The 22942-nt window shown below is 34.5% G+C and overlaps 3 protein-coding genes across 5 annotated transcripts; 2 read left to right on the top strand and 1 right to left on the bottom strand.

Moving 5' to 3' along the window:
- The first annotated feature begins 1498 nt into the window (after positions 1–1498).
- LOC107011023 (probable cytosolic oligopeptidase A) lies at positions 1499–10235 on the top strand. 2 transcript variants are annotated; one of them, XM_015210336.2, is made up of 17 exons: positions 1518–1973; positions 2045–2212; positions 2788–2911; positions 3373–3449; positions 3910–4053; positions 4153–4383; positions 4471–4561; positions 4935–5056; positions 5697–5804; positions 5903–6148; positions 6719–6864; positions 7458–7575; positions 8362–8553; positions 9247–9312; positions 9397–9468; positions 9593–9708; positions 9813–10235. In XM_015210336.2, exons 1-16 carry the CDS (start codon positions 1536–1538, stop codon positions 9671–9673), a joined length of 2424 nt encoding a protein of 807 aa, XP_015065822.2. In that variant the 5' UTR covers positions 1518–1535; the 3' UTR covers positions 9674–9708; positions 9813–10235. The 2 variants fall into 2 exon arrangements, with proteins under 2 accessions (XP_015065823.1, XP_015065822.2); XM_015210337.2 differs by having other exon boundaries at positions 1499–1973; positions 9593–10234.
- A 1595-nt stretch (positions 10236–11830) lies between these two features.
- On the top strand, positions 11831–12964 carry LOC107010199 (F-box/kelch-repeat protein At3g23880-like). The gene has a single exon (XM_015209437.1). It carries the CDS (start codon positions 11831–11833, stop codon positions 12962–12964), a length of 1134 nt encoding a protein of 377 aa, XP_015064923.1.
- A 1881-nt stretch (positions 12965–14845) lies between these two features.
- On the bottom strand, positions 14846–21478 carry LOC107010969 (serine hydroxymethyltransferase, mitochondrial). 2 transcript variants are annotated; one of them, XM_015210252.2, is made up of 16 exons: positions 21303–21478; positions 21158–21208; positions 20981–21067; positions 20013–20134; positions 19817–19893; positions 19604–19728; positions 18843–18935; positions 18235–18327; positions 17919–18116; positions 17678–17782; positions 17026–17091; positions 16506–16583; positions 16150–16261; positions 15960–16070; positions 15398–15575; positions 14846–15049 (listed from the first exon to the last, which is right to left on the bottom strand). In XM_015210252.2, the coding sequence occupies exons 1-15, from the start codon at positions 21390–21392 to the stop codon at positions 15427–15429; spliced, it is 1557 nt and encodes a 518-aa protein (XP_015065738.1). In that variant the 5' UTR covers positions 21393–21478; the 3' UTR covers positions 14846–15049; positions 15398–15426. The 2 variants fall into 2 exon arrangements, with proteins under 2 accessions (XP_015065738.1, XP_015065737.1); XM_015210251.2 differs by having other exon boundaries at positions 15424–15575; positions 21303–21477.
- Positions 21479–22942: the final 1464 nt, after the last annotated feature.

Below are 22942 nucleotides of genomic sequence, written 5' to 3'. Positions count from 1 at the left end.
TATTTGTTTATTCCCGCTTAAAATTATTAATCTTGAACTTCCACATATATATATTTATTTATGTTTGTTTCTCCACTTTGACCTTCATTAAAGCACACACTTTATTTGTACTTAAAGCCTCAACAAAGCCTATTTGTGCTTTTCGCCTTTGATAAAACCTAATCAAAGATGGATTGCTTCATCTTTTTCTGGAACAAGAATGAATACAAATTTGATTAAGTATGCCAATGAAACTATATTGGTACCACTCCGATCCGATTTGGTGTTGTCAATACGACTATAGTAACCCCTACTGCAGTTTGCACAGTGGACTACCTTTTATTTCTAATTTAAGGGGTTTTCAGTGGCACAGTAAACATCCAGAGAACTTGACTAAATCAATAGCCTGCAAAACAAGCACATATTGTACTTTCCGATAAAAATAAATCATAATTTTTCTTTTACCATTATAGGGAGGAAAAAAATGTTTACCAGGATATGGCAAAGAGGATTGATGAGATAATGCATAAAGTTGTGCAACCCCATTCAGATATGTCACATACTTCTAATCCATTATCCAATCCCCGGGAACAAAGCTTGTTCTAAAGTAAATACTATATAATGCCTTGAAAACAATTACAGTTACATCTTTGACGTCAGTCTCCTCAAAAAACTGAAAAAGCATCAAATGTCACTGATGGCCTTTAAATGGGCATCAAGTTTGCAGAAGGTTTAATAATTATCTTTGTGTAAATGATATTTTAAAATATTTGAGATGACATATAAAAAGGAAAAAATATAAATATGTTATTTTTAAAAGATAAATGATTATCGAATGAAGAAGACATAATTATTATTCTTTAAGATTTAACATATTTATCCTCAAAATAATTAATAATAAATACAAAATGAGATTAGCTTTACAATATATTTTAAAGATAGAAGAAAGGATGAACACAAAAAACAGTAATCAATTACGAAGTTATATTTAAAAACTCAAAACGATGGAGATATTAAAAAATAAAAATTCACAAACAATTTCATATATATTGTAGTATATTCATGTTGTAACTATCATAATTTACATATTTCTCGACAAAAAGAAGATGAATATGCATGAAATTTTAAAGAATACGAATAAATAAAATAGTAAGAATTCTTATAATTATGGTAATAAAAGTTTTACAATTAATCTAGTACCACTCTAGAATGCAAGATGAGAAGGAATATAAACAATGTGGTGTGAGTATGTTTGATAGACTCTTCATTACCTATATTAATTAGTACATGAATATTAGATGCATTAAATTCTTGTTTGATGCATGAATTTAAATATACTATAACTATTACTTAATGTTCAATTAATTGAATAGATATTAATATTAATTTATTTTAGAAATAAAATAAAATAAAAGAAATTCATTTTGAAATTACGAGCTTTTCGCTTATAATAATATATGATAGATTAATACGATCACATCATACACACCCGAATTACTTAATACTTTTAACTTTATTCAAAACTTGTACAAAAAAGAAGAAAAAAAAAGGCCAAGATGAAATATAGGAGGATAGGGTCACCGCTAAGCCGAATCCTGTACGGCTCCTCTACCACTCCTTCACTTATATTAAGCCTCTTCCTCATTTTAATGGCGACTCGTTTTTCGCTATATCGTTCAGCTCACCTTTGCATAAGACCCACTTCTTCTTTTTCACGATTATCTACCAAAAACCTACTTCAGTGTCCTTCTTGTCCCCTCTGGTCATCCTCCTTCTCTCTCTGTCTTCACACTTTCCGCAAGTCAACTTCTCCCGGTAAATCCATCACCGTCCGATCATTTTCTCCATCGTCGGCATCCATTTCCGATCATCCTTCTAAGATGTCGATGGCTTCTGATGACAATCCTTTGTTGAAGGACTTTGATTTCCCACCATTCGATGTAATCGAAGCCAAGCACGTCCGTCCTGGAATTCGTGCCTTGCTTAACAAAATAGTATGTTTCGATTTCTCTTATATACGTAGGGTTTAATAGTGTGGCGCGTTAATTTTGTGATTTGAATGTAGGAAGAGGAATTGAGCGCTTTGGAGAAGAGTGTGGAGCCTACCTGGCCCAAGCTAGCGGAGCCATTGGAGAAGATCATTGATAGATTGACGGTTGTTTGGGGTGCGGTGAATCATCTCAAGTCCGTCAAAGATAATCCTGAACTTCGTTCCGCTCTTGAAGAAGTTCAGGTTCGTAATCTTGGGGCCTTTTTGCCTCACAATTATAATTTTCTTGAAAAATAATATCATCTTGAACCCTTTTAGACGAATGATATAGTTTTCTTGAAGATTCTTTGCTTGAAGCCATACAAATTTATTTTTTCTGTGTCTGTGATTTCTGAATCTCCCAGAGTGTAAAGATCTTGTCTCTTTCGTTCAATCAATACAACGTGGTTCTTTTCCTTCCCCATGTTCTTGATTTTCTCCCGACAATTTGTTTTTGAGTTCTTTTTTACATTGACTCTTGGCCACAACAATTACGAGGGAGTAATTTAGTAGTCTCCTCTCTATAGATTCAAATTTTAATTTGTATTATAGCTTTTGCGTTGTTAAAAAGGATATTAATCAGAGATGTTTGCTGGATAGATAATGATATCTTCTGTTTGACTACACACCTTTTTCAATCTGATATACATCCTTTTATACACTTTCTAATTTGAGGCTTGATATGTGTCTTACTGCAAGATTCCCATGCTCTTTTCTCTTTATCCTCGGATACGCTACTACTTTCATTGCATCATTGATACTATTTACTTCTAGTGCAGCCGGAAAAAGTTGCTTTTCAGCTTAAATTGGGTCAGAGTAAGCCAATCTATAATGCATTCAAAGCCATCCGAGAGTCACCTGAGTGGGACTCTTTCAGCGATGCTCGTAAACGAATAGTTGAATGTAAGTTCATGAAACTTATTTTTCCTTTTATCTTTTCGAATTCGGGAGGCACGGTGTCTTTAAGCATGAAAATCTATTTAATTCCTGTTGCGGTCTGTCCAGGACTGTAGTTTGAGATTTACTTTTCCTAATGCATCAACTTCTCTCTGCCAATTTGTTTTTGGTATTTGTGCAGAATTGTTATCGTTTATCCAATAAAGCTAAGAACTGTATATTATAAAATTGTATGTACAGTAATTTCTTTGCAACTTCCATGAAGTGCTTGATGGTCACATGATTCCGTTAAAAATTCAACTGTTGTTTCCCAACCCACCCTCACAATAAAAATAGAAACAGAAAGAAAGAACAAGAGAAATCAAAGAAGACCACATATTTTTAATGGTTAACTTTCATTTGAGGTCTTTCCAGCGCATTGCCTGCAAATAAATGGTCATCTCACACTCTGCTTCTTGCTCGTGCAGCGCAAATAAAGGAGGCTGTACTTAGTGGTATCGCTCTTGAGGATGATCAAAGAGAGCAATTTAACAAGATTGAACAGGTGTGCTCTGGTTTCTTGTTGAACACATAGTCTTCTCATTGTTCTATACCCCCCAAATGTTTCTTCTTAAATGCACTCTTAACAAGTGAAAAATTTAACGGACTGGTATTATAGCAATATATCTATAATACCAGTTATTTTATATGTATGTTTGAAGTTATTTTACTTGTACACCTATCTGATTTATGTTGTGGCTGTTTTTCCATTTTCTCTGAAAATATTTTGACGGATTTTTACTTTGTTTTGGGTGGTTGGTGTCTTTTTATGAGTGTTTTTTTATTCGAATTGCGAGATGATTATGTTGGAACTAAAAGTAACTGAGAATATTCCTGTTCAATATTTACGGATTTTATCCTCAGAGTAATATTTTAACTTATTGCAAACAGTCAGACAATTACTGCACGGTTGAAATTGTATTTTAAGTCACTATGTTGCATTTGACCTTATCTTCATTTTGCAGGATTTAGCAAAGCTATCTCAGAAATTTGAGGAAAATGTTTTAGATTCCACCAAGAAGTTTGAAAAATTAATAATAGATAAGAAGGATATTGACGGATTACCTGCCACATCTCTTGGTTTGGCTGCACAGACAGCAGTGTCTAAGGTAACGCGGAAGCTCGCTTTGTGGATGTTTGAAAACTGAATTGATTTTGGTGACCTTGTCTCTTATGCATTCTCCTTTGTTGCCTGTGTCAAAAAACAGGGGCACGAAAATGCTACTGCAGAAGACGGGCCATGGATCATCACATTGGATGCGCCAAGTTATATGTCTGTGATGCAACATGCAAAGAATAGAACTCTTAGAGAAGAGGTGTACCGTGCTTATATAAATCGTGCTTCTAGTGGAGACCTTGATAACACTGAGATAATTAACCAAATTCTAAAGCTTAGATTGGAAAAGGCTAAGCTCCTTGGATACAATAACTATGCTGAGGTATACATTTTTAAAAAAACTCACAATACCATCTATGTTGGTTAAATGTATTTTTCTTTTTGAAAATTAAATGGTTTACGGATACAGGTAAGCATGGCGATGAAAATGGCCACTGTTGAAAAAGCCGAAGAGCTTTTAGAAAAGCTTCGTAGTGCTTCTTGGGATCCTGCAGTTAAAGGTAGGGTGTAAAAAAGCATCTCAATGGTATTTGAGATGTAAACTATACAGAGTCTTTGTTATGAGCTTTTATGTTTTTGATTTACTTTTTGCTTCATCAATTCCGAGTTCCCTTTTTAGTTTTTATTTACCAGATATGAGGTAAAATAGGCAAATTCTGATAGATGGATCAATCTTTAAAAAAGGTTGTCTTTTCTTTTTGTTTATTTATTTTGAAAATAAGATGATACTACTAACCACCTTATTTTTTGTGCTTTTCATATGGATTGCTTCTCTTTTTTTCTCTTCTCCCCTTGATGCAACCAAAATAACTGGTTGACCTCTCTTAGCTGACAATGTTTTGTGTTTACAAGCTTTTCCCTTGATCTATGTAGATTTGGAAGACTTGAAAGATTTCTGTAAAAGTCAAGGTTCTCCAGAAGCTGATGATCTGAACCATTGGGACATTACGTTCTGGAGTGAGAGGCTTCGTGAATCTAAGTATGAGCTAAACGAGGTGGGCCGTTATTCCTCTCCCCTTTATTTTTGTGTTCAAAGAAAAAATGGACCTTGGGTCTAACTTAAACCAAAAGTTAGCTTGAGGATCCTCCCAAGACCATAAAAGCAGACAACAACTCTTTTTCGTCAACCAATGTGAGATACTTGAAGTGTTGATTGGAAACAGTAAACAATGTGCATGCGGATGTGCCGATGTGAATTTTTCTTGTACATTCTTGGAAATGCCTTCTTCTGATGTCTGTTTGTCTTCTGATAGTTCACGAGTATTATAGAAGCTTTATGCTTCCTGATCATCCTTTCTTAAACCAAACTTAATAACAAATTGAGTTGAAAAATGACAAGCAATGTACCCTTCCTTATAGTTTGAGACCATTATTATCTTGCTAAGTAGAATATATTTTAGCTTAACTATGGTGTCAAACACACGTGTATCATTGTTCATTTTAGGTACAATTATTTTAGTACTTGCTTTAGTAATATCAACACAAGTCCCTTCTCTTTCTCATTTGACCATTTAGTAACAAGTCCCTTCTTTGATTTTGTTAATAGACCACTACCTCTAGCGTTCAATAAATGCTTGTAAAACTTCCTTTTGATGCTTGTGTACGGCTCTGAGTTCACATGCTGCTTATTTGCAGGAAGAACTGCGCCCATACTTTTCGTTGCCTAGAGTTATGGATGGTCTTTTTAACCTTGTAAAGATGCTGTTTGATATCAATGTTGAGCCAGCTGATGGATTAGCTCCAGTAAGACTTTGTTCACTTGCCTTTCCTTTTATCTTTGTTCCTCCTGATCCTGTATGCAGTGACAGATAATGTTGTGCACCGATGTGTGTGATTTCTAGGTTTGGAACAATGATGTCCGGTTTTACCGTGTGAATGATTCCTCTGGAAGTCCTATTGCCTACTTCTATTTTGATCCATACTCTCGTCCATCTGAGAAACGTGGCGGTGCTTGGATGGATGAAGTTGTTAGCCGAAGCCGTGTATTATCACGAGATGGTTCGAATGCTAGATTGCCTGTTGCACACATGGTTTGTAATCAGATGCCACCAGTTGGGGATAAACCCAGCCTAATGACATTCCGTGAGGTAAGCATGTGGTTTGACTCTAAGTGCCTTCGATAAGCTATTGTGCTGTATGGTATATCATCAGCTTTGGCTAATCTCCTACTTGTTAGGCTTTGCATCAGAGTGGGTTGTAAAATAATTTTCTTTTGGGTGGATATGGGTGGTGTGGGAGGGACATGAGCAAATGTTTAAGCCGATATTTTTACTAATTTTAGGTTTAGGAATATTTCTAAGGTAATGTAAATGATTATGTCAATGTTGGGTTTTACTGTATAAACACAGTATCTTCTATTCCTCCCTTTCCTTGTTATCTGTGGGGAAATATCTGATGGCTGGGCTTTCTATTTTTTTCTTTTATACAAAAACCCCGGGTCACAGCGCTTCTTCTCTCGAATCCTTTTGTTCAAGGTCTCGACAAAATTTTTATGTACTCTTTTCTTCATTAGCTTGTTTCTGAGATACATGATGCTTCCAATCATCTGCGGGGTTGTATCTATAGTTCATGAAAAGTTAACATTTACTTCTACACAAGTAAAGTTACCATCACCCCGTCAGGCATGTTTTTGGTATTGAATACGTTATGCTTTTTAGGTTGAGACTGTCTTCCATGAATTTGGACATGCCCTTCAGCATATGCTAACTAAGCAGGATGAGGGTTTGGTTGCTGGCATAAGGGGTGTAGAGTGGGATGCTGTGGAATTGCCATCACAATTCATGGAAAATTGGTGCTATCACAGGTATGGTGATGCCTTGTAATATTACTTGATTCGTTTAGTTCTGGTTGAAAAAACAAGTAACTCCACTTATGTTTCTAAAACAAAAAAGGTGGACAAAATGCACTTTGAAATAGCTATTTTCAGAGGCCCCTGCCTGTAGGCGTGCCTAGGTCATTTTCAAGCTTAAGAAAAGAAAGGAACAAATTGATGAACTCTTAAAACATTATCAGAAGGATTCTTCTTAAACCAAACCAAAAAAAAACACCACCATTTAATCAACTCTTGTTTCATATGCTTTTTATGCTGCCTGGTCGCTTCTATGATGTCTCCATGCCAACATTCTCTCTGAATAAGTTACTTTCAATGCAATTAATTTTTATTGTAGTGAGTTTTTATATGTTTGATTTTGTTTAGTTTCTCATAAATTGTATGCTCCACTTCAAAGGAGCCTGTGTTTCACTTTTCGCTTCAAGTCACGCAGACGTTGTCGGTTTTTGCGCTTTTCACTTTAAAAATACTGCAGTAGAAGAGATATGGTTGAAGAAATCCATGTTTCTTTTCTTTTGAATCAGTTAGCTGTTGATTACTCATTTTATTGATGAGCTGCTCTGCAGGGATACTCTGATGGGTATTGCTAAGCATCATGAAACTGGAGAGACACTCCCAGAAGACATATACAAGAAGCTTCTTGCTGCTAAAACTTTCCGTGCTGGTACCTTAAGTCTTCGGCAGGTGAGAACTTCCCCATTTTTCTCTTTTCTGGTCCTCTCTTAATAACCGTTTGATTGATTTTCCTTTCAACCAGTATTCTATTAGCCAACAATATATATTCCAAAATTTTCATGCCCTATTTCTTTATATAAAATAATTCATGTCTATGATCGAAGTCCGTAGTTTTCCTTCAAACTCTTGGTGGGAGACATTAAGTCTCTTCATAACATTCAGGTTTGAGACCTTCATGGGCCACCAAAAAAAACGTCTCTCCATAACATGCATTTAATATATATTATTTTCCTGGTTCATTTCTAATATTCTTTTAATGTAACTGAAGTTGATATACACGTGTTTCCCTTTCTTTGTTGACTTTTAAATTGGAAGGGGGAGAGAAATAAGTTTTGAATGCACACTTTCTAAATCAGGTCTTCAGGAATAGTGACATTTTGCTGGATGTAGGGTTTTCAAGTCTAGTTAGTTAATCAAGTGGTGTCAATATTAAGTGCTCCACAAGTATGTAAAACGGTAGTAGGAACTAAAGGGATGTTCTCTGTTGTTTTGATTCATGCACCAGTGCCTGCATCTACCTGAATTGTCTTTGTTGGTTAGTTTCCTTAGCGTTCTTTGATTATGTTTCTAGAACTCTAAATTGTTCCCAGTGAGTGATGTATTCTGTAGATCTTTTCTTCTCTTTATTTATGGTGTAGGTATTTTATTTAAAATTGTCATCATAAATGATGTTCGATGTCATGACTTCGTGATTCTGTTGAAATGCTTACCAGTGGCCATAAACTTTCTTTGTAGTTGAGATTTGCTACAGTTGATCTTGAGTTACATGCAAAATATGTTCCGGGTGGTTCGGAATCAATCTATTGTGTTGACCGACGGGTCTCTAAGAAAACCCAAGTGCTTCCTCCACTCCCAGACGATAAGTTCCTTGCCAGTTTCAGTCACATTTTTGCTGGTGGATATGCTGCTGGATACTACAGTTACAAGGTGCTTCTGCCCCCTTTTTGTGGTTCTTAGCTCCTTATATATTTCTAGTTAGTTGTATTTCCTGTGAGAGAGTTGTGTATAAATATTGTGGGGTTAAAGTGGAGAAGTTATATCTTTTTAGATCCATCGTTGCCTCTGAAATTTAGTTTTCTCTTCCTCAATATAAGAATGTACGATTCTTTACTGCTTAATCTTAAAATTCTTCTGGCGTATTGATAGCACGTGCTTTTATTGACCAAACTGTTAGGCTAGTACTGGAACTGTTGCTTGTATCCTAAGTTGATTGGACTCTCCAAAATGTTGTCGCACCATGTCGGATCCTCCAAAATTGCACTACTTTTGAAGGATCCACCGCGCACCTGATGGCATTTTGAAAAGAGTCCGAGCAACATAACTTACATCTGCCTTTTGCTCAGCAACATAATATTTTTCTTATATTGACATGGTAATGGTAATAGGTTTTTGACGGATGTTCTATTATCATCTATTTATGTTAATACATTCTTTATATAGTATTTCTGGCTTTAAGAAATAACTTATTGGATTTAGATGTTCTACTATTTAGACTGTTGAAATATCCCTTTCTTTCTAGTGGTTTCATATCTTCTTCTATATAAAAAAAATAAAAATTGGGGAAGCCTTGTTCTAGAAAAAGACATGCTTTAACCAACAAAGTATTTCCAATTTGTGCAGTGGGCAGAGGTTTTGTCTGCAGATGCTTTCTCTGCTTTTGAAGATGTTGGACTAGAGAATGAGAAGGTATAGTTTAGAACTTTTGCTTCCATAATCTTTAGTCATATTTTTCACCATTCAACTAATAGTATTGGCTTTAAATTTGAGTAGGCTGTAAAAGAAACAGGCCAGAGATTCAGGGAGACTGTTCTTGCTCTTGGCGGTGGAAAGGCTCCACTGGAGGTAGGGGGATTATAACAATGCTAGTGTCTTGTTATGTTTTGCTCATTTTTTAATTCAGCTTAGTCTTCTGATGCATTCATTATCCTCAGTGTTTGTTTTAATTTGCCTTTGGATGCATATTCAGGTTTTCGTGCAATTTAGAGGACGGGAACCTTCTCCAGAACCGCTGCTTAGGCATAATGGCCTACTTACCTCTTCTGCATGAAGATTGTTCTAGAACCATTAGAGACATTTGCAACTGTATTTGTTTTCAAGTTATTATAATAAATATTGAAGCTCTCTTTGTGGATGTTTGACAACTAAATTAACATTGATTTCTCTGTGCTGCCTGTAACTGATAACAGGGGCACGAAAATGCTACTGCAGAAGTCGGGCCATGGATGATTACATTTTGGATGCACCAAGTTATACAGATTCACAAATACCGACTTCTGTTGGCTTTACTATTTCTGCAAAAACCACGGTAAAAAACTATGAATCCTACCACTTTTGTCTCAGAGCAGGAGTTTATCTTGTTTTGAGAGCGGCCGGCGTCAAATCAGAAGGAAAATTTAGTAACATGTCAACTTTCATTGTTACCCAAAGTCTGGGAACTTGAATCTGTGTATCATTTTAGGATTTATCTTAATGGTTTTTGATTTTATCAGAAGAATTGTATGTTTGATCACAAATTTCACTTGCATGTAAACATTGTCAGTCTTGTGATTTAGTGTAGTTAACTATTTGAACGTCAAGCCTAGTGATTTAGTCTTCTTGTTAAACCTTAACACCAAGAATTCTCAATTCACATTTTTCTCATTCTTGGTATAAATAATGCCAGTAATTCCATCAACTCAAAAATTAAACTGGATCACGGGACCATCTTTCTGTTTCTCTCTTGTCTCCATTCCCAGCATATAATCAAAATCTCATTACAGTATTTGATTCTTTATTCTCCAATGCTCTCTTTCTTTTTTATATATACTGAAAGTAAGTAACTTTTTCCTTCCCTACAAGCAAAGTTGTTCACTTTTCTTGATTTTTGAGTTTGTGGGTTTCTGTGTTGCGTTTCCAAGTAGTTTTACTAACTCTGTGGAGCCTCTTCACAGTTCATGAATACCATTGTGGAAATGAAAGAGTTAAAAATCAAGTCTTTAATTTACAGAATGATTTGGGATTTTGGGTTGGCCAAACTGCTAACACCTTTATCCTTCTCACTTGAGAGGAGTATTTCTCCTGTGGCTCATTCTTTAATTAGGTTTACCTATCCTGAGATTGCTAATTTTTCTAAAGGTATTCAATTGTTTATTTCAATTTCTCCTATTTGAAAGAGAAATTCGTTTCCGAGGGTCAACCTCTCTACCTTCCAAGGTAGGGGTAAGGTTTGCGTTTTACTCTACCCTTCTCGGACCCTACTTGTGGAATTACAGGTAGCCGGCATAACCTTTGCCAAAGTTGCTGCAGAATTATTTTGACATGGCTAGTGTTGTGTGAGTGCATTTCCTTCCTTCTATTCGGTTTTAAATGGTGGCCTTCACCCTTGCTTATTATCTTTACATCTTAGGTTCTAAATGGTCACTGCTCTGCATCAATATTTGGCAACATTTGCTATCCTTTGACAAATTAGTAACAACTGTTGCCATATTTCTCAACGTTAAATTAATGTGAGCCACCAAATTAATAGTAAATTCTGTTTGTTTAAAAGGTATGATGACTTTCTTGTTGAATGCAACTCCTTTTGGATTTCTAATTTTTATATATCATGATAGCGTATAGACTATAGTAAAAAATTTTAAGCAGAAAAAGGGGAGAAGGATCATGGTGATTTTTCTTATCGTAATTTATCGGTTTCATTTTTAATAAATTAATGAAATAATTATTATGTATGGAGTCGAATAAAACATAAAAAAACTTTAGAGAATTTTGTTGATGAAAGGCAATAGGGGACTCATTGAAGAAAAGTAGGTATTAGCACAACTCTAATGTCATTAGGTGACCCAACACTTCATCAAATTAATTTTAAAGACTACTAAACCAATTATATATAGTATTTGATATTGGGTATTACACGAATTCTTTTCATAAACAAATTCTAATCTTTAAAATTTGGAAAAAAACTAATGACAAAATATCATACAAATTTCAACACTAATAATAAAGAAAAATTAAGAATTCTAATCCTTAAAATAGGAAAGAAAATTACTGTAATTAGAATTCTAATCCTTAAAATATGGAAGAAAATTACTGCAATTAGTACCATAGTATATCAATTCAAATTAGTAGGTTTATATCAACACTAACCCTAAACCACATAACAACAATATTAATATAGCAGCAAATATTAAATCATTGAAAACCTCTTATTCTCTTCATCCACGCCAATATGGATACGGTTATGGGAACTAAGATTCAAGAGCAGGAAATACTTATAGAGATTCTCACAAAACTTTGTGTTAAGTCTCTTTTTCGTTTCAAATGTGTATCGAAATCTTGGAAGTCATTATTAACGGAGCCTTACTTTAAGAAGAAGCATCACAATCATGCCAAAAATCAGCCTGATTCCCAAAAATTGTTTACTGGTACTTGCAAAAATTTCTATTGCTCTTCGTTATCCCCAAATCGACTACTTGTTAATGATATACATACAGTTCCAAATATTTGTGAACCATTCAGTGGTTTTAAAATATATTGTTGTTGTGATGCCTTGTTTCTCATCGAGATGTGGACAATGTTTTTTCTATGGAACCCCACCACGTCAGAATCAGTGGTACTTCCCGCTATAGGATCGCCAGAACAGGATTCAACTTATGGATTGGGATATGACTCGACTAGTGATGATTATAAAGTCCTTAGGATTGACAAGGCGGGCATTGCACTAGATGAAATTGTAGCACTAAAAAATGGTTCCTGGAGAAAAATTTATTCGCCCTTAGTTAGTCCTGTCGGCGATGGCTCCATTTTGTGTTCCAAGGAATATTTGCCCTTTGTAAATGGAGCGTTTCACTGGCTTGGTGTTCATCCTTCTCATATGATGTCGTTAAGTATTTCAGATGAGACATATAAGACAATACCCTTACCAAAAAATACGCGTTTATATCCTCAAAAAACGGTGGCTATTGAAGTGGGCATATCTGTGTTGCAGAGTATGGTTTGTCTTTTTAACTATGACGAGATCACTTTTAATCTATGGATAATGAAAGAGTATGGTGTTCAGGAATCTTGGATAAAGTTACTCACGTTACCAAGTAATGGGGCTATTTCCATTATACCTATATATAGGTTTCCCGATGATAAAGTGCTATTTCGATACGAATATCTAGATGAATTACGAGGAATAAACATGATTTATAGAACATGTGACAATCAAATATGGTCCGTTGATATTGATCCACTTTCTTTTGTCATTGATGGTTTTGTTTACCTGGAAAGTTTAATCAATCCGAGAGAGATTAATGCATATTCGATTTCAAAAACAGACTCTCTTGGAAAAAGAAAAAGGGAGGGTTTGCTCGAATAGGTTGATCATATATGTCTTTGCTTATTTAGTTTGTTACTACTAGAACTTTAGTTATATCATTTATCTAAGAACTCTTGTGTTGCTTGCACGCCAATATGATACATTGGATTGCTTTTTAAATTATAGTCTATCATGTCTAAATTATTCAAAAAAAAAAAAAAAAAGTAGTATCAAAACTCGTTCAATTGGTATATTAATGAATCTGCAAATACAAGATAATTTTGTCAATTAAGTTTGATGTCAAGTTGGCTACTTATTTACAAGAGTAGCCTCGAATAACTACATAGTAGATTCTTAAGAATATTTAATTGCAATTTAAAATTATAAATCCGGAAAATATAAATGCCACGACATCAATTTATCATGAAATGGCACGACTAACAAAATGACGGTATTTTCGTAATTGGTATGAAAAGTTGAGGGTGATTGGATAATTTCAAAAATTTCGTGCCCAAAATACCCTCAAAAGTAATACCCTTTCTCTACTTTTTAAAAAATCACTTCTGTAAAAGTAAAAAAGTTTAATAATTTATCATTATTTTATTTTACATTACCCAAAAATATTTATATTTAATTTCATATTCTTTTACATGTTCTTTTTTTATATATATGTTAATAAATTTGTATCTCGTTCTTCAATTTGAAATTCGATTTTTTGTTTCCTCTTCGTCGGTAATTACCATTTCAAATAATAAATGAACAACAGTTGATTAATAAAATTATATTTGTTTTGATAGTTTTCGTTGGTATGAAATAATTCTTCTATTTTTAATAATCGTAGTGTATGCCTGAAATTTAAATATCTCAATCTTCTATATAATATAATCGGTATGAATGTGCAAATTTGACCATTTGACTTGGCGGTAGTTATACCGATTATACAATAATGGTTGAAGATTCAAATAAAAGAATGAAATTTATTTACGAAAGTAATGTGGAAATAACTTACGATTAATTGCATCTTGTAAAGAAATATTTATTTACACCTGAATATATATGTATGCTAGCAATATTTTTTGAACAATAACGACACATTAAATTGTTATGATGTTTTTATTATATTATCTACATTCACCATTGTATTGATTATTTGAGATTGTGGTTTTTTTGTGTTGTTGCTCGATTTGGACTTATATTTACTATCTTCTCTATATTGTGGATTGGGCATATAAAGTTAAATATTTTTATTTACTAATGTAAAAGCTCGGTTTGAGCCTATATACTCTACCTTTTTTATATTGTGGATTGGGCCTGTAAAATTAAATACTTTTATCTACTAATGTCAAAAAATAGACTGTTTGAAACTAAGTTATTAATGCTATTGATGCGTGAAACTGATTTCACACTTTATGATTGATTGACCATATTTATTAATAATGTCTTATTTTATAATTTTCCAAACTTATTAACATTAAACAACTGACACGGAATATACTAAATACATTTCATTCGTAAGTATGAACGAATGCTATTGCAGCGCGAATAATTTATTGTTAATCTTTTAGTTCATGTGGCCATTAGTTCGAATCTAGGATAGATCACATTTTTAATTTATTTTAAAAAAAATATACCATTTCAATATTTTTTTTATTTCATATTATTTTCTTACATAAGATTGTAAAGCGTACATTTGATCATCTTGACTATAATCTTCAAATTTTTTAATTACTTTAAATGGAATAATTATGAAGAAATATGCTTAAAGAATATAGTAAAATATATGCATAAAAAGTAGTGTAAATAAAGTGATTCTAAAATCTTTAATGAATCACGCTCAAGAAAACTATTTGATTACCTGATCAGTAATAGTGCAATATTTCATTCACTATAAGGTGCCTCATGCCAGTAACATGATAATCTCAAGGGAATAAAGCAACAGAATCAATGAAACAAAGGTAACAAAAGTTTATTGCTTTAAAAGGACCTCAGTTGGACTGTAAGTGATTAATATACAAACTGCATACATGGGAACCAACATGTGCTGGATTTCTTTACAATATATAAGCATGAGAACATGTACTTTGAAAGCAAGTCATGGTTGGATTTTCTTCCCCTTTCACCTTTATGAAGCTGGATATTAGGTGCCTGTTACACGAACAAACCACAAACGGGAAAAGAGAACAAATGAGTCTCGAATGAAAATGAAGAGCAAGGAAAATAACCACATTTGAAAAGGATATTATAAAGGAGTAAATCTGATCTGAAGTATGAACTACTACTCAAGCAAACCAAACATGTCCAAGTTTCTTTCAGATCCATATTATTATGCTGAATATTTGCTGATAATATTCCAATCTCATTGCATATAAAATGATCCTTGTGCTTTCACATCACAGGTTATCTGATTTGAAGTACCATAATGTTTTCATAAATTTTTATTGCTTTGTGGCTCATCATAGTCAAAGGGATACAGTTCATGACGAAACAAAGTACCTCAATGACGTTCCTTGTGTATGTACCTCTTAGTTTTTGTACTTCATGGTTTCCTTCTCAAACCCAATTGTAGGGAACTGCTTAGCATACTCCTCCACATCATGACGGAGTTTTGCAATTTCAGACTTGATTGGAGCACTGGATTCTAGTGTTGCTACAAAGTCTTTCAACTTTGTCCCTGATACAAGAAGATGGTATTATGGTAACAGTGAAAGTTGTTCGCAGTTTTGAAAAACCACACAAATTCAAATGATCAAGCATTTGAGGTAACAAAATCTAAGCCCTTAGACTAAAGAACTAAAAGGGTGATAATAAAAAGAACAACACATACTTATGCATAACTAATAAGTCGGACATCTATAGACAAGGTATTGTTTTATGAGATTTAATTCATATGCATTGACAGTGTTAAGAATATTTACACTATTGGTAAAGCTCAATTGATCATTGCACATTATTACTTTGTTTTCCAGGTTACTGTATCATACTTCAATATGGAGAGTTGCATCTTGTAATAGGTCAACCTAACTACACAAACGTGTATAGCTGGAATCTTACACACCTTGAGTTTCAGCCTTTACTTTCACTGCTATCTTCACAGCAGCATCAAAGAAATCAGCAACTTTAACAAAATCTTCCTCAAGAAATCCCCGAGAAGTGAGTGCAGGAGTTCCTGATTAAAAATAGTTTTACGGAGTTTGCTTACAAGGAAGAATAACTAATGAAGAAGATATCAAAGAGAGAGGTCTTACCCATTCTGATGCCACCAGGGACCATGGCAGAAACATCTCCAGGAACGGTGTTCTTGTTGGCTGCAATATGTACAGCTTCCAAGACTTTTTCAACCCTGGAACCATCAATACCCTGTAAAAGGACCAGGTTCAGTACTTGCATTGTATTATTACTTTTGTGATAGAGCATAACAGATGCCAATATATAACATGCAGCAACCTCATGCACTAATATCTCAGCTGATCTTCAAAAGAGCTCACTGTAATAACTGTATTGCTCAAATTTTAATTCATCAAAAGCAATTGTTAAACTTAGTAGTCCTCACAGACAACTCACGAGGAAGATTTCTCCCTTTTCCTAGGAGTTCGTACTTTACCTTGTTTTTCATGTTCACCAAAACCAAGTGATTATCAGTTCCTCCAGAGACAAGTTCATAGCCCTTCTCCTCTAAAGCCTGCAGGATTGAAAAATATGCAGCAGGAATGAAGAAAGCAATATTATGGAGATAATAAGTCAACCATAATTTATAGTTCTTTTAAAAATGAATAGAATAAGTACCCAACCTATGCTCGAAATCTCAGAGACACTCATACTATACTAAAGTCTTATTACCCCCATGAACTCATTTTATAAATAATTTTTTACCCCTTTTCGGCCTACGTGGAACTATCTTTTGGACACAGCGCGTGCTGACTATATTTCAAAGATAGTGCCACGTCGAAAAGGGGTAGAAAATTATTTATAAAAATAAGTTCGGGGTTAAAAGGTAGGACTTTAGTTTAGCATAAGTGTTTATCTGAAATTTCAGGCATAGGCTGTGGGGTACTTGCATTTTCCCAAAAATAAACTATGGATTTCACTATGCTTCTGGGAACTGCATATTTCATTGACTTTACCTGGGCAAATTTCGCGGAGTTGCTGAGAACTTGCTCTTGGTAAGCTCTGTATTCTGGAGTAGTGGCCTGCATTAAGTAAAATAGAAGCATAGTGAGAACAAGCACCATCACAATAATTTTCATAATTACCTAAAAAATACTCAAGAGCATAATGGAATGTTTTTCGAGTTAAGCGAAGCTATTTCAGAAAGTACTGAAGCCAACAAGGAGTAAGAAGAAATTCCCATGGTTAGAGAGATCGGTTCTTCCAAAACCTCAAAACTCTTTGAATATTAGTACATAAATGACATTTATCTTTGTTTTTAGACCTATTCCATCTTTAAGTTGCATTCCTTGACAAGCTGCTTAGTATAATCATGTTTTTCACACTTTAAGCAAAAAAGGAACAATTTAGTAAGACATCAGAAGTGCTATCTGCGGGTGTTAGTGAAATTCCGGGACAAAAAGTGCTCTGTATTCTGCTTGTTTCACAAAATCATTTGCTGAACTAAGGTCAAAAGCCTTCAGCTTTTAAATCTCAAAAGGCTTATTTCTTCGGCTAGCACACAGAGATCTCTCACATCCCTAAATAATGAGTAAGAAGATTCTTTACTTAGCCAGTAGCTATACAATTAACTGAACTATCAAAAAAGTAGTTGTAAAGATATGAAACCTGTTTCAAGGCAACTGCCAAGCCAGTGATGGTGTGATTGTGGGGACCACCTTGAAGTCCAGGAAAGACTGCCTGGTTAATTTTGTCTTCAAAGTCGTAGAAAACCTTCAAAATTAGCATGAAGTAATTATGATATTAGTTTTGACACTAGTTAGTCGGCCATATGAAACTGGTTAAATATTAGGAGATGTGATGCTTAGGTGAGGTGACAGTTTAAGTGGAACTCTGCTCTTTAACTAACCTCCTTGCCTTGCTTGTTAACCTCTTTAACACCCTTCCTATAAAAAATCATAGCACCACGAGGGCCACGAAGGGACTTGTGGGTTGTGGTAGTGACAACATCAGCATAGTCAAATGGTGATGGGATAACTCCAGCTGCAACCAATCCACTAATGTGTGCCATATCTGCTAACAAAATAGCTTTCTGTTTGTTGCATACCTGCCAGATATGCAAAAAGGCACAAGTTCAAATGCCTTCTCTAAAATTTATCAAGTTATCAACTTAACTCAATATAGACAATTAAGTATATATTGCACTATGGTAAAGTAAAGTTAACCTTCCGGATTCTGTCATAGTCATAAAGACGTGCGTAGGCACTAGCACCAGCAACAATCAATTTTGGCCTAAAGAGTGTGGCACTTTTCTCGAGCTGCAGAAAAAAATAAGTCATGAAATGTTAAAAGAGAAAAGGTATCCGTTAATAAAAATCTAACATTACAAGCACACAGTGAAGTGGATTAGCCTTCAATAGTACTGATTATCTGAATAAACATTTATGACTGACAAGTTTCTATTACACTAGCTAACATAACCAGATGAAAAATCAGTTGCAAGAAGTAAAAGAAACATCAAAATAATCTGAAACATAAAATAATGGAGGCAATGCTAGCTCCAACTTATTGTCTCATACTAATGACAAGTTATCTGGACATCATATTATGCTGAATCAAGATGGACTTTCTGATATCGCATTAAATTACTTCTAGTTTTCATCATGCTATATTATACTTTGTGACTCTACATAACTTTTGACGAATGAAAACGAACTCTTAAAAAGAAATTTGATTTACAATGCTGAATATGATTATAGGGGTACACCATTCAAAAGGAGAGGGTGAAGGGTAGAGATCAAATGAATAGAACTATAAGAAAGCAGAAAACTACCTGGTCATAGTCAATATAGCCAGTGCTCTCATCGAGTCTGTATGGCATTGTCTCAAAGAATATAGAGACTGCAGATATCTTCTTTGTATCAGTCTGTGATTAATAAACATAAGACGTGCTGTATTAATGTAACTAAAATTAAATCAAACAATAATTACACTAGAAAGAAGAAATCAAGGTTTTCCAAAAATAAGCTGACTCTAACTCCAGATCTGTATGGAATGTATGAACATAATTGGGACATGGACTCATATATGCATCAACTCACATGTGTTTTAACTTCATTTTTCTCAAATTTTACCAGCAATAACTTCCAGATTTAAGATCATGCGTGATTTTAAAGCAGAAAAGTTTGCTCTTCTAAAGCGGAAGAGCATACAGAACATTTTAACTAACAAAGATCAATGCAATATATAAAACAACCTGACAGAAATTGCATACAGCCATATTTAACAGCATTTCAGTTTAAACTTTCCTTTACTCACATATAGATAAAATTTATGGGATGTTGGCCTTAGTCCGAGTGAAATTCCTCATCCACGAGAATGGTAAGGTAGAGGAACATAAGTAGTAAATGCACCTCATAGAAGCCCAGAAAACATTAATTGCCTATTACAAAGGACCCTAGAAGGAGTACAGTATTTACACCACAAATACTAGTGCAAGCTTCTTAAGTGCCCACACTTTTTTAAGCAATGGTATTAGTTTGCAACAACAGAAACCAGTCATATACGACGAGAAACAACAAAATATAGAAGCACCTGATATCCATGAGAAAGATGTCCACCATGAGGAAGATCAAGAGCCATGATTCTCTCATGAGGTTTTAATAATGCAGTGTAAACATGAAAATTAGCGGGTGATCCTGATAGAGGCTGCACATTCACTGCAATAAAAAAAGGTTAATTGAGATGAGTACTTTTAGTTTCTAGCACTATTTAGACGATGAAACATAATAGAACAAAATTTATTACCTCCCCATTTTGCAGGATCCAACCTGAATGCTTCCAAAGCACGTTTCTGGCATAAGGTTTCTGCCATGTCTATGTACCTGGACAGCCACCCATTCTTCATAATGTTAAAATAAAATCTGAAGTTGATATATGACATGAAAATACAGGTTAATGACAAAAGTCTTAGGAGTTAAAAAATAGCAAATATTCTGCGTACTCATTTCCTCCATAGTATCTGGCACCAGGATATCCTTCACTGTACTTGTTAGTCATGACTGATCCAACTGCTTGCATCACCGAAACGGAAGTGAAATTTTCTGATGGAATGAGTTCGAGCCCCTAAAGAAAGCATTTTGAACTTTGGTAAGACATTTAACTTCCATAGCTAACTGCTTCTTCGCATCTTAAACAAAAGAAAGACAACTAGCAGAATGGATGCTATACGTGATAAGAAGAGTAAAAGAAATGAGACATACTATATAATTCTTAGCTAGCCTTTTCACTACTGATAAAGAATTTTTAGTTAAGCATTCAATGCTCTTAACAGGAGATTGATAAGTTAAATTAATTTCAGCAGTTGGAAGTTGGAACTCCCCATGAAGTAATCTGAAAGGCAGTTATACTCAAAGGTGTAGTCTGGAGGACAATAAAGGGAGTCAAAACAATGGCATACCCGGAGCCAAATCCCAGCCGACACAAACAACACAAGGTAATTTTCCCCATCTATCTAAGCCTTTGGGGGCAGAATATCCTCTGTTAGCTGTACCGACGCTAGGTAGCCAATATTTGGTGGAATAATTGAGGTGTGGGCAAACTCACATGGACATCACCGATACTAAATATATCTAAAAGAAATTTCATATAGGCTTGTTTATTTTTTTTATGACAAGGGAACCCGCAACCACTACACTTTGGGTGCACATAGGGTAAACCATGCTCCAGTGTAATAGCCCGTAAATCACAGCAGAAAGTAAAACACACTAGATAAGCCTCGTGCGCCGAGAAAGCATGCAAGGGGTTTCATATAGAATTGTTTATTGAAACTGAAACATCAATGTTTGGCACAGGTTCCCAAGTATTACTAGTTAAATGTTCTAATTTGCTACAGTCTGAGCCTTAATTCCTTTGCGGTAAGCTTCAGTGAGTGAGAGATGGAAAGAAAAAGAAAAGAGAAGGCGATAGAACCTTCCATTGGCGTGCTTTCTCATGCTCAATAATGTCAGCAATCTCAGGATCAACAACCTCTAGTGGAGCATTCAGTTGCTTTGGCCACTGAAAGTATTCAGGATTTCAACTCAGAAATGAAAAGAACACAAGCAAAAGTTCAAATAACACATCTATTCCAATTCATCATGAACTTACAGCTACTCCGGATTTTTCCTTGTCGTATACAGCTTCATTAGGCAGTGATGACTGCAACAAACAACGCAAAGTAAATATAACTTAAAAGGAAAAGTAATACATAGTACTACTATAAATAATAAATAAACAAGTTATAAATACAAACCATGTAATAGATAGAGCCTCCATTGTAAAGACTCTTAACTGGCTTGTCAATTGTAGCAGAAAGCCTCCGAAGAGCTATTGCCATAGCCATTGCAGCTGTCCGCCTTTTGCACCAGCTAACACACAATTTCAAAGAGTTGTAGTGAATTTTTTTTTTTGTCTGGATTGGAGGATGATGTTTGGGTGGTGGTAGAAATTTGGATAAATTTTATGGTCGTTATGGCGCCACCTTACTCATATTCCATATCCATTTCTTTTACTCATGTTAAAAGTTACTCCATTAACTGCAAACCACATTGTTTAAAATCTTAATCATCTACAATTAGCACATTATTGTTACTCATTACACAATCAATTCAAACTTTTATTAGCATACTATTATATTCTTAAAAATAATATCATTTTTGTGCACTAAAGTGTAAAATTGGACCAGTAATTCGATTGTTTGTGGGGCATATCTCCCGTGGAAAATATTGTTACTTAGTGATCGTATTCTGCAATAGGAGCCATAGAAGCCCTATCCAACTTACAAGTTTCTTGACCACAAAAAGCGGCTCTCCAAGATTTAGGGTTACGGAATTTGGGGAAACCTTCATTATCGAAAATTTAATCTTTTCTTGGGTCACTGTACTCCCGCCGGTGACAATCCGTGGGTCCGATCGTCGCACGACGACGGAGGTTTTGAAAGGGAGACTGATAAGACCCTCTTTTTCATCTGGAATTATTTGGGCTTTTTTGTACTTACTTGTCCCGCCCCGTTATAAACTTACATGGGCTTACTGGTCTAAGACTGCAAACTTGGGCCTGACTTTTTATTTCTTTTCCATGTATGGACTAGCAACTTTCCGGACCAAATCTCACCTTTTAGTTTACTTATTACCATTATTTTCTATAAGTTTTATAAATTATCGAAATTTCTTAAATTTCTCTTTAAGTCAAAAATGTCATTAATGTATCTGACTCTCTTTTTAATGTATCAACGCATGTATCCGACCCTCTTTTTAATGTATCTGCGCTTTGATTTTTTTGTCATTAATGTAGATCGCGTATCTGACCCTCCATTAGTGTATCCGACCCTCTTTTTTATATATTCTATCCTCTTTTTAATGTATAAGCATTCAGCGCTTATACTATTGTATCTGTTTGAGGGATTTCTGTAATTATAAGCTTTTAAGGGATAGCTTGTAATTTTGTCTTAAAAATATGTCATTTCTGTAATTTATTTATTTTTTAAGAAAAAAAACAACCTAGTTATGTAAACATTTCTGTCATATTTATTAATTCTCCCTATAATTTGAAATAGTTACATATAGTCTCACTAATTAATAAATGCATACCAGATTTCAAGTCAGATAACTAAAATACTTGTATTTTTGCTATCAAATGCACTCTGAAATATTGATACTTAGAGAAGAGAGCGAGAGAGGAGAGAGGCAAGCGAGATAGGGGGAAGGCGAGTGAGAGAATAAGTGTATTCCGGATACATATGAATCACATTGAATACACGTATTTGATATTCCCTATACATTTGGAATACAAATATATAAAAGATAGGCGAGTAACAAAGAAATTATATCTTTGATACTTGTAAATCAAATTGGATACATATATATATATATATATATATATATATCTTTTTTC

This window comes from Solanum pennellii, chromosome 2 (genome assembly GCF_001406875.1).
Source record: "Solanum pennellii chromosome 2, SPENNV200".
NCBI classification, from domain to species: domain Eukaryota; kingdom Viridiplantae; phylum Streptophyta; class Magnoliopsida; order Solanales; family Solanaceae; genus Solanum; species Solanum pennellii.
The sequence above is the reverse complement of the archived record's forward strand: the minus strand, read 5'-3'. Positions and strand labels throughout refer to the sequence as shown.

Bases quoted from the DNA above. Each gene is read 5' to 3' on its own strand.
- LOC107011023 (XM_015210336.2), top strand. From the start codon at position 1,536: ATGAAATATAGGAGGATAGGGTCACCGCTAAGCCGAATCCTGTACGGC. The intron at 6,865-7,457 runs GTATGGTGATGC...GCTGCTCTGCAG, and splicing joins GAAAATTGGTGCTATCACAG to GGATACTCTGATGGGTATTG. The intron at 9,313-9,396 runs GTATAGTTTAGA...AAATTTGAGTAG, and splicing joins TTGGACTAGAGAATGAGAAG to GCTGTAAAAGAAACAGGCCA.
- LOC107010199 (XM_015209437.1), top strand. From the start codon at position 11,831: ATGGATACGGTTATGGGAACTAAGATTCAAGAGCAGGAAATACTTATA.
- LOC107010969 (XM_015210252.2), bottom strand. From the start codon at position 21,392: ATGGCTATGGCAATAGCTCTTCGGAGGCTTTCTGCTACAATTGACAAG. The intron at 21,209-21,302 runs GTTTGTATTTAT...TGTTTGTTGCAG, and splicing joins GAGGCTCTATCTATTACATG to TCATCACTGCCTAATGAAGC. The intron at 17,783-17,918 runs GTTAGTTAAAGA...CTAATTTTGAAG, and splicing joins TTAACAAGCAAGGCAAGGAG to GTTTTCTACGACTTTGAAGA.